General features: G+C 44.3%; 1 protein-coding gene across 1 annotated transcript in view; it reads right to left on the bottom strand.

Annotated features, from left to right (window-relative positions):
* LOC117282198 overlaps nt 1–14,982 on the bottom strand; it is a 127,033-nt gene that overhangs the window by 810 nt on the left and 111,241 nt on the right. Inside the window, exon 3 of the mRNA XM_033750848.1 lies at nt 3,165–3,336. Coding sequence (XP_033606739.1) covers nt 3,165–3,336 — 172 coding nt within the window. The remainder of the gene's footprint in view (nt 1–3,164; nt 3,337–14,982) is intronic.

Genomic DNA, 14,982 nt, shown 5'->3' with positions numbered 1-14,982 from the left:
TTAGTGATGCTCGATGGCTTTCAAGAGGCAAGGTATTAAAGAGAATGTTTAAGCTGAGGCATGAGGTGTTCTGTTTTTTAAGTGGGGAAAATCACTCACTGGCAGACAGTTTCAGCAACAAGGATTTTTTTATTGAAAATGGCTTACCTCACAGATATATTTGAGAGATTAAATATCCTCAACACTTCAGTATAAGGGAATGAGGCAACTGTACTTTCTTGGAATGACAAAGTGAAGGCATTCATGGGAAAATTAGAGCTCTGGACAAGCAGTATGGAAAGTGACGCACTAGACATGTTCCCTACTCTGGTGTCAATGGTACAAGACACTGATAATCCAGTGCTTCCAATGGACATAAAAAGCTGCCTACTTGATCAACTCATAATGTTGAAAGTTCATTTCGAAAATGATTTTGCAATGATTTTGATGAATTTAATTGGATTACAAATCCATTCGAAAATGCTCCTGGGCCATCATCTCTGAGGGTAAATGAGCAAGAACAACTCATCGATCTCACTAGTGATACTTCATTAAAAAGTAAATTTAAGGAATTGTCTTTGCTGGGGTTCTGGATAAATATTGGCAAGGAATTCCCAACTTTGAGCCAAAAGGCATTGAAGATCCTGATTCCTTTCGCAACAACTTACTTATGCGAGGCAGGCTTTCCTGCTTTGGCAGCTATAAAGTCAAAGTATCGTTCAAGGCTAAATATTGCTAAAGAAGTTAGAGTGGCCATTTATGATATTACATCACGTTTTGATAAACTTTGTTCTCAAAAGCAGGCCCATCCATCACACTGAACTTTGACATTTAAATGTTTGAATTTCTTTGCAAAAAAAATTAAATACTTGTTAGTTACATATCGTTTAATTTCAATACATATTTTGGTTAATTTCAAGTGTTAAAACTAATTTCTATTGTAGGCCTAATATTGTGATACTTTATTTTTGAGTAAAAAAACTGCTAAATAGTATGTAGAAAAGAAACAAAATAAACTGAATAAAACGTCAAACATACCATGACTTCTATTTTGATAAAAAAAAACAGGCTGGGGGCCTGAGAGTATTTTCTCTTGTCAGGGGGGCTCAGAGGTAAAGAGTTTGAGAACCACTGCCCTAGGCAATGCCCATCCGACCTTCCGTAGCATAATCTTATATACATTTCATAGCGGTTGCACCTTGAATATATTCTTTTTCTTTTTAAATAAATCTAGGAATTGCGTTTATGAAGTAACAAGCGCCTTGAATTTTTTTTCTTCTAGCCTTAAGAGACCTAAGGGAGATGAAGTGACAGGAGGTTGGAGAAAACTGCATAATGAGGAGCTTCATAACTTGTACTCTTCTCCAAGTATAATTAGAATGATCAAGTCAAGGAGGATTAGGTGGGCAGGGCATGTAGCACGAATGGGGGAGACGATGAATGCGTATAGGATATTGGTGGGAAAGTCTGAAGGAAAGAGACCACTGGGAAGACCAAGGCGTAGGTGGGTGGACAATATTAAAATTTATCTTAGAGAGATAGGATGGTATGGTATTTATTGGATTGATCTGGCTCAGGATAGGGACCAGTGGAGGGCTCTTGTGAACACGGTAATGAATCTTCGGGTTCCATAAAATACTGGGAAATTCTTGAGTAGCTGCAGAATTGGCAGCTCCTCCAGAAGGCCTCAGCTCCATGATTAAGTAAGTACGTAAGCCTTAAGAGCTCTGTAACTGACTTTGGGTATTCTTTTTGCTGTTCTCAGACAGAATGTTCATCACTGTTGCCCTTTGGTCCTCGTACAGTTTACAGCCCCAGAAGCTATGTTCCTCCGTTTGCAGCCCATCACAACATTCGCATTCGGCCGTGGCCACAACGTTAAACCTGTTTAGGCTTGCTTTAGGACTGGTGTGTCCCGCTCTCATACGGTTTGTTGACACGAAGGCACGGCGGTTCATTTCTATCTCTCGGAACCACGGCCTAAGGCTGACAACCTGACCGCCATCTCTAAGGCGGTTGTCTGCAAAGTGTGGGAGCCTCGACGTCTCACAATCCTATGGGCCTCCAAGGACTGTTACAGGCATAGCTTTACTTTATGGTGTTACACAACAACACAACATAACAAGAAAAAGAAATACGAGCAGGACCGTTACGTAACTGAGGAAGAGGATAACAGATTTAATGACAAGTTCAACGGCCGATGAGAGCACAACGGGAAGCCTCATCATTCGTACTGCTAGCTTCCTCTACTTTCATTTCATACAATATATTTCCGTCTACAGTTCAACTTATTGTTGCCCCCTTCCTTTCTCATAACATGTTTCGGCCGTACACGGCCATCATCAGTTGTCTCTAATTCGCTAAAATTGTTGCACTGTTATGACCATCTTCCTCTATCATATGTGAATGCGATATCTCTTGAACTAAAATAAATGGACCTTAATTAATATTAATAAAACCTAGTTTAAACTTACTTAAGATTTCAGTATTTTGCTTGGGGTCGTAGTGCATTTACCCAAACGACATTGTTTGAGGTCTCCTAGTTTGGATTTATTTGCGCAGCGGCTTTATAAACTTCAGTGTAGACGGATATACATATATTGTACGAAATAAACGATACTGTCACGTGTTTGCTAGGCAACGTGACAAGAAATTGTGTGGGTTCTCGGATTTGAAAGAATATTTATTGGACGACTTACAGTTATTCCCCACTTATAGCGTCCTTTAGATGTTTCCTCTTCAATGTTACGGCCCTTTCGCACCGCTGTTTCGCTGAAGTGTCTTCTGCTCTGCTCGGGTGATAACTCTCGCACCGCTGTCTCACTGAAGTGTCTTCTGCTCTGGTCGGGTGAGAACTCTCGCACCGCTGTCTCGCTGAAGTGTCTTCTGTTCTGGTCGGGTGAGAACTCTCGCACCGCTGTCTCGCTAAAGTGTCTTCTGCTCTCTTGCCGGGTGAGAACTCTCGCACCACTGTCTCGCTAAAGTGTCTTCTGCTCTGGCCGGGTGAGAACTCTCGCACCGCTGTCTCACTGAAGTGTCTTCTGCTCTTGTCGGGTGAGAACTCTCGCACCGCTGTCTCGCTAAAGTGTATTCTGCTCTGGTCGGATGAGAACTCTCGCACCGCTGTCCCGCTGAAGTGTGCTCTACTCTCTTGCCGGGTGAGAACTCTCGCACCGCTGTCTCACTGAAGTGTCTTCTGCTCTTGTCGGGTGAGAACTCTCGCACCGCTGTCTCGCTAAAGTGTATTCTGCTCTGGTCGGGTGAGAACTCTCGCACCGCTGTCTCGCTGAAGTGTGCTCTGCTCTCTTGCCGGGTGAGAACTCTTCTGCTCTCTCGCTGAATACTAACTCTGCTCTTCTAAGGTCAAATACAAAATGAACTAGTCTCAAAGTCAAAGTTACATTGCAACTAACGATCGGTCAGTCTGTCTTGGTGTCGAGCCCCAGCTGGGGCTCATGACCAGATGTTTCTTCTTATATGAAAGTTACTGTCCTGTCCATTTGGGGCGCCATCTCTGACGAGAGATCAGGTCTGTCATTTGTCAGTCATAGTCCGTAATTACAAATTTAATCTTACTTCCTACTTCTATGTACAATATATGCAAGGCCTCTGTCAGTCAAATCATGTCAAAGTCAAAGTCACATTGCGACTGACGGTCGGTCGGTCAGTCAGTCAGTCAGTCAGTCAGTCAGTAAGTCTTGGTTCCGAGCCTCATGGGACTCATGGCCAGATATTTTCTACTGTTTGACAGTTACGGTCTTGTTTCTGTGGGACGCCCTCTCTGACGTGAGGACGGGTCTGTCTTTTGTATATGCTGCTGGCCCTTACCAGCGCAGTCTTTCTCGGGTCCGAGTCCCTTGGGACTCGCGACCATATTTACTGTCTCAGATTTGAGACTTCCCCTTTCGTCGCCTCCTACGACTCGCAGGGTCACGGTGGAGGTATTCGACCCTGCCTCCACACGGGGTGAGATTTGAGTCACTTGTCGCAGTTGGACTCATATAACTTGCACTCGGACCCAATAGGGAACACCATGTCGAAGGGTTAATTCCGCCCGCTGCTATCGAAACGCTGCTTCAAACAACTCGTTGCTTGGATATCGTCAGCCGTTGTATAGCAATGGATGCGTTCCAATTCCTAGGCGTTGCAATGAGAACTCTGGTCGTTACCTAGGAAATCAACCCTGATCTCCTAACCTCTTCCGGCGGCACGCCACAATATTGTGACATTACGTCTGCTATGCGGAAAAGATGAGTAGGTCGCTGCTGGACAACGGTTTGGTGAACACGCAACGGACACGCAGATTACAACAGACGGATCGTTGGAATGTGTTGTCTCTGTGGTTCGCACCGGGTCATTTAAGAACAAGTAATTGATTCAAAGAAGTGAGACCCTTCTTCTCGTCAGAGAGGACGTAATATAAGGACAATTACCGCAAGATTTCAGTGGGAAAAAGATCTCTGGTCGTGGACCTCAAAGGGCCTGACGCTAAGAAGAACTGGTTTGCGGTAAACCGCCAGTCGTAAAGTAACTTTCACTTTGACTTTTTGGCTTTGCAGGAGTGAGTAGAGAACTAGAGACCAGTCGGAGAACCAGAAGGAGTTCGATGTGTGAACTGCTACAATCAACTGTAAGTGTAATACAGATGTCCAATAAATCCAATCAAATCTAGAAGACACAATTATTAGTCACGCTACCCTTTATACGTGACAGTATGCAAATGTAACAGGATGCTTATATGCAATATCGCTCTCCTTTCTCTCGAATTCCTCTCCAGGCTTATAATCGAAAGATAAGTCGAGGCCGACGTTTAGCGCCATATCCCAAGAATAACACGCACAAATATAGTGAACCGTAAACCATCTCCTGTATAAAGTATACTGTATCCTATGTAACCAATCGAAAACGTTCTCAGAGTCACAGAATATTCATAATACAGTATATAGTAAGGTGAAGCTATCCGTGTATAAAATAGTGTTGTGTTTACAGTTATAAAGTAAATATTATAATTCTCAGAATAGATATGATACAGTGAAACAGAACACTGCTCGGTCGTTCGTGACCAACTTAACATCCATTTAACATACTAGCGCTAGATAATTTGTTGTTGTGTTAAGTCAAAATTGTGCAAAGACAATACTAAATCTCACGCCTACAGAAATTATCCCACTTTCCTTAATTTGAAAAAAAGAAAAAAAGTTGGCTTATGAGATCACCATCCAGTCTGTGTCCCCCTATCAACTTTTGAATGTTTATGAAACTTGCTACGTATATCACGACACGTGAACCCATCTCAGTGGTGTCCTTCATAAATCGCCTCCCATGAGTATGTGTGTCTGTATGCAAATCTCTCCTATCGTTGCTACGCAACGGCTCGGTAAATAAGTTACCGATGCAAAGAATACACACGGAACGGTGAAGGACTTCTAAGACGCGTAGTTTTGTATGCGGTCCGTGTCGTATCAAAGGAAAGTAGGCGATTACTTTTTCCCCGAACATCTTTTTAATAAACGTAGAAGGAAATGACACCCGCCCAAGTAACAAAAATCACAAAACAAAGACCACAGGACTTCTCAAGATGAGCAGACAAAGAACACTCGCGTTCCCATGACCTAAGATTGTAGTCGCAAACCACAAGCGCAATGGCTTCTGGTGTATTGTTCGCTAGGGGCCATAGAAATATCGGTGTCCCCTTTGGCAACGTAAAGGTGAAATCAGAGTCAGCACATTTCGACAGTAAGCCCGCATGCGCGGCCTCCACTGTGAGGTAACAGCACCGCGCCATTTCGCAGTTGCCACGAAGGAAGTAGCATAATAACAGCGAACAGTGGCGGTCGCATGACACCCACGGAGAGTGAAATTCGGAAAGGAAATGTGAACTTCAATTGGAAACTGCCGACTGCAATTTTCCATGCTTCTGATATTCACTTCCACCGCTTTTACCTTCGTCCTGTTCAAGCAAGATCTTCGCCGACATTCGGGGTCACGCAGTAGCGTAGTTGGTTGAGGCACTATGCTACAAGCCGGGAGATCGCGGGTTCAAGTCTGGATTAGGTTACTGGATTTCTCAATTGACCTAATCCTTCCAGTCTCACCATGGTCCTGGGGTCGACGCAGCCTCTAACAAATGAGTACCAGGAAATTTCCTGGGGGGTAAAGGGCGGCCGGCGCGTAAGGCTGGTAACCTCCCCGCCATCTGTGAGCCGATTGTCTAGAAAATGTGGGTGCCTCGACGTCTCACAACCCACTGGGCCTCCACGGCCTCTTACAAGGATGGTTTCTACCTTTTTTTATTAATGTAAATAATGTGTTACTTGTATTGTTTTAAAAAAGATTTAAAAGTTTGTGACGACAGTATCTTAATACAATTACTGTTTCTGGACATTATCCATCATCCTGTCACTCACTCACTCACTCACTCACGCATGGAGCTGAGCCCATTCGGAAGAGTCGCCAACTGTACAGCTACTCTAGAACTTCCCAGCATTTTATGGAACCCGAAGGTTCATTACCGTGTTCAGAAGAGCCCTCCAGTGGTCCCTGTCCTCAGTCAGGTTAATCCAACCCATACCACCCCATCCCATCCTATATCTCTCAGATCCATTTTAATATTATACACCTACGCTTCGGTCTTCAAAGTGGTCTCTTTCCATCTGGCTTTCCCACCAATATTCTATACGTATTTCTCTTATCCTCCATTCGTGTTACATGCCCCGCCCATCTCATCCTACTTGACCTGATATTCATGTAACTATACTTTGAGAAGGGTACAAGTTATGAAGCTCATCATTATGCAGTTTTCTCCAACCTCCTGTCACTTCATCCCTCTTCGGTCCAAATATTGTCCTCAACACCCTGTTCTCAAACACCCTCAATCTATGTTCCTCCTTTAATGTCAGAGACAAAGTTTCACACCCATACAGAACCATAGGTAAAATTTCAGTTTTGTATATTCTAATTTTTTATGTTTTTGGACAGCAGACGAGAACACAAAAGGTTCTGGACTGAATGGTAGCAAGCATTACCCAAGTTCAATCTCATCTTGATTTCCTCCTGAATTAAATTTTGATTTGTTAAAGTCGTTCCCAAAAATCTGAACTGCGCCACATTTTCAAAATAGCTGCTTTCTATCGTTATGTCATGATTTTGCCCTGCATTTTGGTTATGAGACAACAACATATATTTAGTTAGACCAACCTCCTTACTTGCATCAACTAAAGTTTGTGTGTTTCTCTTTATAGTGTCTACATTATCACCCAGTAGATTCATACCATCAGCATAGATCAACAGCTGATGTGTCCGATTTAATTTCAGTCTCACCTGGTTTTCCTGGACCTTCCTAAGGGCATATTCTAAAGCAAAGTTGAAAAGGATTGGCGATAAAACATCTTTTAGTTTTAGAATATTCTGAATAGGGAAATTATCAGAAAAATGTTTACCTATGTCGACTTTACCATACATTTTGTTTAAACACATTTTAATCAGCCTAACTAGTTTTATGGGTAACCCAAAACACTATCACAATATTGTACAATACTTCCCTCCTAACTGAATCATAGGCTTTCTTGAAGTCTATGAATAGCTGATGTACTGTCTCATTGTACTCCCATTTTTCCTCCAATATCTGGTGAATGTGAAAGATCTGATCAGTAGTTGAGCTGTTACATCGAAACCCATGCTGATGATCCCCAATGATTTCACATATGTATGGACTTAACTTTGAGAGAAGAATATTGGACAAAATTTTGTATGAAGTTGATTGCAGTGATATCCCCCGATAATTACTGCAATCAGTTTTATCACCCTCTTGTGAACTGGTACAATAATAGTCTCCTTCCACTGATCAGGCAATTTTTCCTTATGCAAAATAGAAGTAATTAGCTTTTGGTTTCAGATCTCAATATTTCACCTCCTGCTTGAATTTGATCATTAGCTGGCGATTTATATTTTTCCAAAGTTGCAACATCAGTTTCAACATCAAATGGACTAGGATCAGGTACTAAAAGCTCAGCTGCTAGTATTTCTGTCTGCCTAACATCACTGACCCTATTTACATTCAATAACTGAGAGAAGTAGTTCCTCCACCTATTCAAAATGTTGTGGGAATCTGCAAGCAGATCACCATTCTCATCCTTCACTAAGTTACTGCTAGGCTGGTAACCCCTCTTAAAAGTCATTTATTCCTCTATACAGGTCTCTAATATTCTTGTTCTTACTGTTCATTGCAAGATCATCAATTTTGTCTTTCAGATATTCCCTCATTTATTCTTATAATGCCTGTTGGTTTGATGTCTTATATTGTTCAGATTATCCAAATTTATTTCGCTTGGATCCTGTAATCACTGTAATCTGACTTGTTTTCCTTGGTCTTATTATTCTGAACATCCTTCATCGAACCATGGCTTATGCTTCTTCGGTTCATAATAACCTAGACTCTCTTTGGCTGACATTTTTATATTCTCTCTGATAGTTTCCCAAGCTTTATTAATATCCACCTCAGTGTCCAAGTTTTCCAAGGCCGCGAATCTATTTGAGATTTCAACACGATACTGCTCTTTATCCGCTACCTCGTTCAATTTCTTGAGATTAAACCTCTCCATATGAACACTGGGCGTTGTTTATTTGCTCACTGCCAGTCTTTCCCTAACCTTTGCCACCACTTGGTAGTGGTCAGTATCACCATCTGCTGTCCTGAATGATCAGACATCAAGTAAATTTGAGTGCCGTCTCCTATCTATCAAAATATGGTCTATTTGATTGTGTATCTTCCCATCAGAAGATATCCAAGTATATTTATGGATGTTACGATGTGGGAACATTGCCCTTTTGAGAGTAAGATTCTTTGATGTGGCAAAGTTTGCTACTCTAACTCCATTATCATTACTAATTTCATGCAATCTCTCATTCCCAATTGTTGGTTTGAATATGTGTTCCCTGCGTACTTTGGCATTGAAATCTCCCAACAAAATTTTCATAGGGTACTTCGGGAATTTATCAAATACATGTTCTAGTGCTTCGTAGAATCTATCCTTTAGGTCATCAATTTTATCTTCTGTTGGGACATGAACATTCAGAAAGATGACATCACACTAGCGACCACTTAGTATTATGTTTGACTCCATAATCCTGTTGTTTTATTCAAAATACGCAACGCTTCGGAACTGCATAATGTGTCCGTTTTGAGTTGGTCCCAGTAGATAGAGCTAGTCCCTATCTTCGGACACCAGCCCCAACACAAACACAGCACAAACTGGAGAGAGGGACGAGCGAAAGCTAGAACGTAAAAGTAAAGTTGTCCCTGTGCTTAACTAATTAAGCACTACGCCATGAAGGCGTATGGGGGAGAGGATTATAGATCCACATTTTCTTTACCTCGGCACTAGTTAGAGGTGAGTGGTCAGCTTCACGCCCCGGCGCTTTACCCCTGGGGATAGAGCCCGCGATATCCATTGCATAGGAGGCTGGGTGGGCCCCAGAGCCGGCCTGGACGACCTGGAGAAGAGAAAATTCTTGACCCTACCGGGACTCGAACTCCAGCCTGTAGCCAGTCGCTATACCATCTACGCCATCCCGGCTTCTGGCGAGAGCTATGAAAGCATCAATTATTAAACCCTCTGCACGTATGTGGCCCTGCACCAGAGAACGATGAAGAGAGAAATCGTGATGTAATCTGTTGCTGCTTATTGTATAAAATTATATCATGAAGAGCTCCCATACACTCACAACTAGCTGCACTGGACATGAGTTTGAACTTCACTTCTCAAGGTATAAGCCCTTGGCTGAACAGGGTCTGACGTGGCTGCGGCCGTCCTTCCCCTTCCATAGACGCCAGCGACTGCTTCCTTAGGGTGCTCTGGCGGAACTGCCAGTTCAACCACGTCCGGGCTCCGATCCCGGGTCACTGGCTTTCCACCGCGGCGGCCCGGGTTCGATCCCGGGTCTGGTCAAGTGGGATTTTTGGTGGACAAAGTGGCATTGGGACAGGTTTTCTCCGAGCACTTCGGGTTACCCTGCCAATTCTCATGTCACCTATTGCTCCACATTTATCATCTCTCATCTGGGGCCTGTAGAATAGGCCAATTAGCGGCCGCAGTACCAAGTGGACTCAGTCTCACCCCACCCCAAGAAAAGTTAAAAACTAAACTAATTTCATGGAGCTGCGTCCTTCTTGAGAAGCCGACAGTTGTGCAGCTACTCAAGAACTTCCCAACGTTTTATAGAGCCCGAAGGTTAAATACCGTGTTCACAAGAGCCCTCCACTGGTCCCTATCCTAAGTCAGATAAATCCACGTAAGAATTGAGATCTGCAGTCACCTGCTCACGCTGGTACCTTGCTCTCACATTTTTTATCCTCAAGATGGAGGCGATACGTTCCTCCGAAACGTCGGTTTGCACAATATCTACCAGGCGCCACATCCCAGAAGACGGCATTCTTCAGATAAATCCATTCTATACCACCCCATCCTATATGTCTACGATCCATTTTATTATTAAAATTTAATAAAATACATTCTAAAACTATCCCCATCTTCCCTAAAATTTATATTCTGCCTCATAACTCTTAACTCTTCATTTTGTGTACAGCAATTGTGAAGACAGAAACTGTTAGGAGATTGTTGTAGTGTTCACACTGTATAAACAAGGACTGTACATACACCTGCTTACTTTTAACGTGCACGTACGTATAACACACAGGAGATAAATAATTACACACACCAAATGGAAATTTTCGAGAAAGCATCAGCGGTGACCTAGAAACGAGTTGTCTGCGCCGTATCCGGGCGGGCGCCGCAAGAACACGAGCTGCTGCCTCTGTGGATCGAGTCAGGAGCCAGCAGCAAGACAAGTTCACAGAGGAGAGACCCCACGACTCCTTGCCTCTGGGAGAAAGCTACGGACGCAAGGTGCAGTACTGAAGGGAGAAACTGCCATGTAACAAGTGGCACTGAATGACTGTAACAGGCCGTGGAGACCCATAGGGTTGTGAGACGTCGAGGCTCCCACATTTTGTCTAGACAATCGGCTCACAGATGGCGGTAAGGTTGTCAGCCTTATGCGCCGGCCGCCCTTTACCCCCAGTAAGATTCCTGGTACTCATTTCTGTTAGCGGCTGAGCCGACACCAGGGACATAGAGCGACTGGAAGGATTAGGTCAATTGAAAAATCCAATGACCTAATCAGGAATCGAACCAGCGACATTCCGACTTGTAGCATAATGCCCCTCTGTACGACAGTACCAATATATAAAACCACGTAGAGTCCGGTGGTACATAAACGATGAATATAAAAGGATCTGGAATGAATCGGTTAAGAGCGTAATGGAGGTTCTACCCCAGCACCTGTCTCAAGAGCAACCTTCAGTGGCGATAGTCGGGTCCGACGGACACTCGAACCCAGCACCTTTCAGTAGAAGTCCAAAGAGTTAACGCTATTCCAACACGCTCGATAACTTGCTAGAGAGCTGTCAAAAGTTTCGGGGGAACCTACTGACTCCATATTCAGAGTCATTCCGAAGACAGGATTATTATTTCTTCTTAGTGGGTGACACTGAATCCCTTGCACTGCGGCCACTTCTGGCCTATTGTACCTGCCCCAGATGATAGGTGAGGGTGATTGTGGAGCAATTGGTGGAATGAAGATTGGCAGGGGAAACCGAAGTACTCGGAGAAAACCTGCCCCAGCGCCACTTTGTCCACCACAAATCCCACTTGACCAGACCCCGGGATCGCACCCGGGCCGCCGAGATGGGAAGCCAGCGACTAACCGCCTGAGTTATGGCACGGTCTCTAAGATGGAGATATATGACGTTCTTCCCAAACCAGACTACACGGCGTCGTAGATCAGGCTGGCTCAAACAGTAAAGCATCTGATTTGTATTCATCATAACTTGTTGGAGTCTCGGTGCGGATTGAGACGCTTCGTGTTTCACCTCAGGTCCTCCAGACAAATGCTTCAGCTTTGTTCCACTTCTTTTTTAACCCACCATTCGGAACCGGGATAGCTCTGTCAGTATAGTGACGGACTGCGGACTAGACGGCCGGGGTTCGAGTCCCAGCAAGAGCGAGATATTTTACTCTTCTTCAAAGCGTCCAGAGCGACACTGGCGCCCACCCAGCCTCCTATCCATTGGGCACCGGGGGCTGTTTCCCCGAAGGTAAAGCAGCCGGGGCGTAGAGCTGAACACTCATCGCCATCTGGGATCTATCTTCTCCGAGTACTTCAGTTTCCCCTGCCAATCTTCATTCCACCAATTGCTCCACAATCACCCTCACCTATCATCTGGGGCTGGTACAATAGGCCAGAAGTGGCCGCAGTACAAGGGACTTAGTCCCACCCCACTAGCAAAAAAAAAAAAATCTATGGCTCTACAGCCCTTGTGCATATTGGCCGCTTTTTCAGTTTATTAATTTATATACAGTCGGTATGACTCCTTGGACGGGGGATCAGCCCGTCACAAGTCCGCTAACTACACACAGAACAACAAAAAACACAGACTAAAGGCACACGGGCCGGTCACGGTAGCCGAGCGGTTAAAGGCATGTACTGTCTTCGCTCGCTTGGAAACCGGGATCGTGGGCTCGAATCCCACTCAGGGCATGGATGTTTAGTTTGTGTGTGCGTTTTTCTGTGTTTGTGTACAGGTAGAGGCCTTGCGACGAGCTGATCACCCGCCCAAGGAGTCCTACCGAATGTGTAAGATCTCGAAAAACCGAAGTGAACGGAGAAGTTCATGGAGGTAGGCCTAGGCCCACTGGGGCTGTAGTGCCAAGGAAAAAAAAAGGCACACGGACATCCATGCCTCGAGTGGGATTCGAACTCATGACCCCAATATTCGAGCGGGCGAAGACGGTTCATGTCTTAGACCGCGCGTTCACTGGGATCGAATTTCTTCATCTGGTGTCTAGGAAGATGTTGATGGAGCTATACCTCCAGTCCAGCATTCGTCTTCATTTACCTTTACCATCTTACCACTAGGCGCTCAGATTGCCTGCGCTATAATTACGAGTCGGTTAATGCTGCCTGCAACTCTCTCTTCATTATACAAATTGAAGCAGGTCTTACGTCTAGTTACCGCTCAGCTGCAAAGGGCTACACAGCAACTGAAGTTTCACCGAACCGTGACAGCCGTCAGGGTTCGTTAAATGGGGAAAAGGCAATGCATCATCCAACGCGAGAGACAAGAAACATCGTTAGACCGGTGAAGAACCGTTCTTAGTGATCGCGCTGAAGTGTTCTGGGTGTAAGAACTATTTATTAAAATGTTCTTAAATTTTATAAATAATATTTGGCATAATTTTGCCGTTTATTAAAAAATTCAAAGGGCATGCAGGTACGTGGTGTTCCCTCCCCCCTTTTTCCTGGGCCCACGATGTAATGATATTGTAACTTGCAGACTCATTGCTAGGAAACGCGTGACAAGTTTCCATGGCAACGGATTCATGGCAACCAACTCGTTATGGCACAAGTTTCCGTGGATACGAGTGATAAACAAGCATTTCCTTGGACACGGAGAACAGAATTGAGTTCAGATCAGAATAGAGACAGAGACCAGAATAGAAAGGGCTGTAGGCAGTCATTTATTGTGACTTCTTGTGATTACGAGTGATAGTAAAGGACTGGACAATGAATCCAATCGTTCAATCCAAACCTGTTATTATCAGTCACGCCGATAAAAATCGTGACAGTATTTTCACGATTTAGGTGTGTGTAACTATAGACGATGTTTGAATTGGATAATTGGGTTTATTGATCACTTTAAGACACACTTCGTTAAGGCTATCGCTAATCTCCACACTCTACAAATCACTAGGACACGCTGAGTCTTCTCGATCTTCACTTGTCGTATCCTAGCAACAGATTTATAACAGTCTCCCTGTAACTACAGCACACATAAAGTCATCTTTTCACAACTGAACTTGCAATTCGCACGCTAACTCTTCTCTTCTCAATCGTCTTCGACTGCCTTTTCGATATACAACCTCAATTATTATTTGAGATAAAAGTCAAAGTCACAGTCACACTGCAACTGACGGTCGGTCAGTCAGTCAGTCAGTAAGTCTTGGTGTCGAGACACGTCTGGGCTGATGACCAGATATTCAGTACTGTTTGACAGTTACGTTCTTGTTCTTTTGGGGCACCTTCTCTGACGATTTTATATGTCGGTGGCCCTCGCCAGCGTAGTCTTTCTCGGGTCCGAGTCCCTTGGGTATGCGAACCTGCCTTCACACGGATGTTATTTCAGATGGCCTGGGATCCTCGTTATATAGCCTCGGGTAGGCCCCGATAGAAGACACTGTTTCCAACGTTATAGCTCCATAATACCTTGATTGTTGTTTGCTTCTTCGTTGTCTCGGGAACCTGTTTACCGAGTCCTTGCCTAGAAATGAACGGCTACTCTGCCTTTCAGGCATCGTGTCACAATGCGAATCTGAGGATAAATTGACATCAAAGCTGATTTAAGCAAGTTCGTGTAAACGTTCGTGGCTTAGCGTCTGTTTGCTTGTGTGACATATGATTCAATGGAAGGCGCTTCTGAAATCTGCGGCAGTACGTCACACTTTGTGTAGACAAAAATACGGAAGCATGTTGGGATTCCCCATCGGCGTGTGAATACCGGGAGTATGTTTATAATAGAATCTAACACAGTCGCGTGCATAGCTGTTGCTATGATCGCGAGGAGGAACATACGCTGCTTGATAACGGCCGATAAACACGTCAACAATACCCGGGCTATCGCTAGGCAACTGCTCGATAAACGGGTTCCCGCAGAAATGAATACGCGTGCAACAGTCGCTGTATTCTTGGACTATAACAATGATAACTGTGTTTTCTGTGGTTCGTGCCGAAATGTTACAAGCAGGGTCAGTCGTTTTGCAGTGTGATATACCCGTGTGAAGGCGGGATCGTATACCTCCACCGTGACCCTGCGAGTCGTAGGGGGCCACGAAAAGGGAAGTCTCAAATCTGAGACAGTAAAATATGGTCGCGAGTCCCAAGGTACTC

The sequence above is a fragment of the Cryptotermes secundus genome, unplaced genomic scaffold (genome assembly GCF_002891405.2).
Source record: "Cryptotermes secundus unplaced genomic scaffold, Csec_1.0 scaffold582, whole genome shotgun sequence".
Taxonomy (NCBI): domain Eukaryota; kingdom Metazoa; phylum Arthropoda; class Insecta; order Blattodea; family Kalotermitidae; genus Cryptotermes; species Cryptotermes secundus.
Note: the sequence above shows the minus strand (reverse complement) of the source record. Positions and strands in the feature narration are given on the sequence as shown.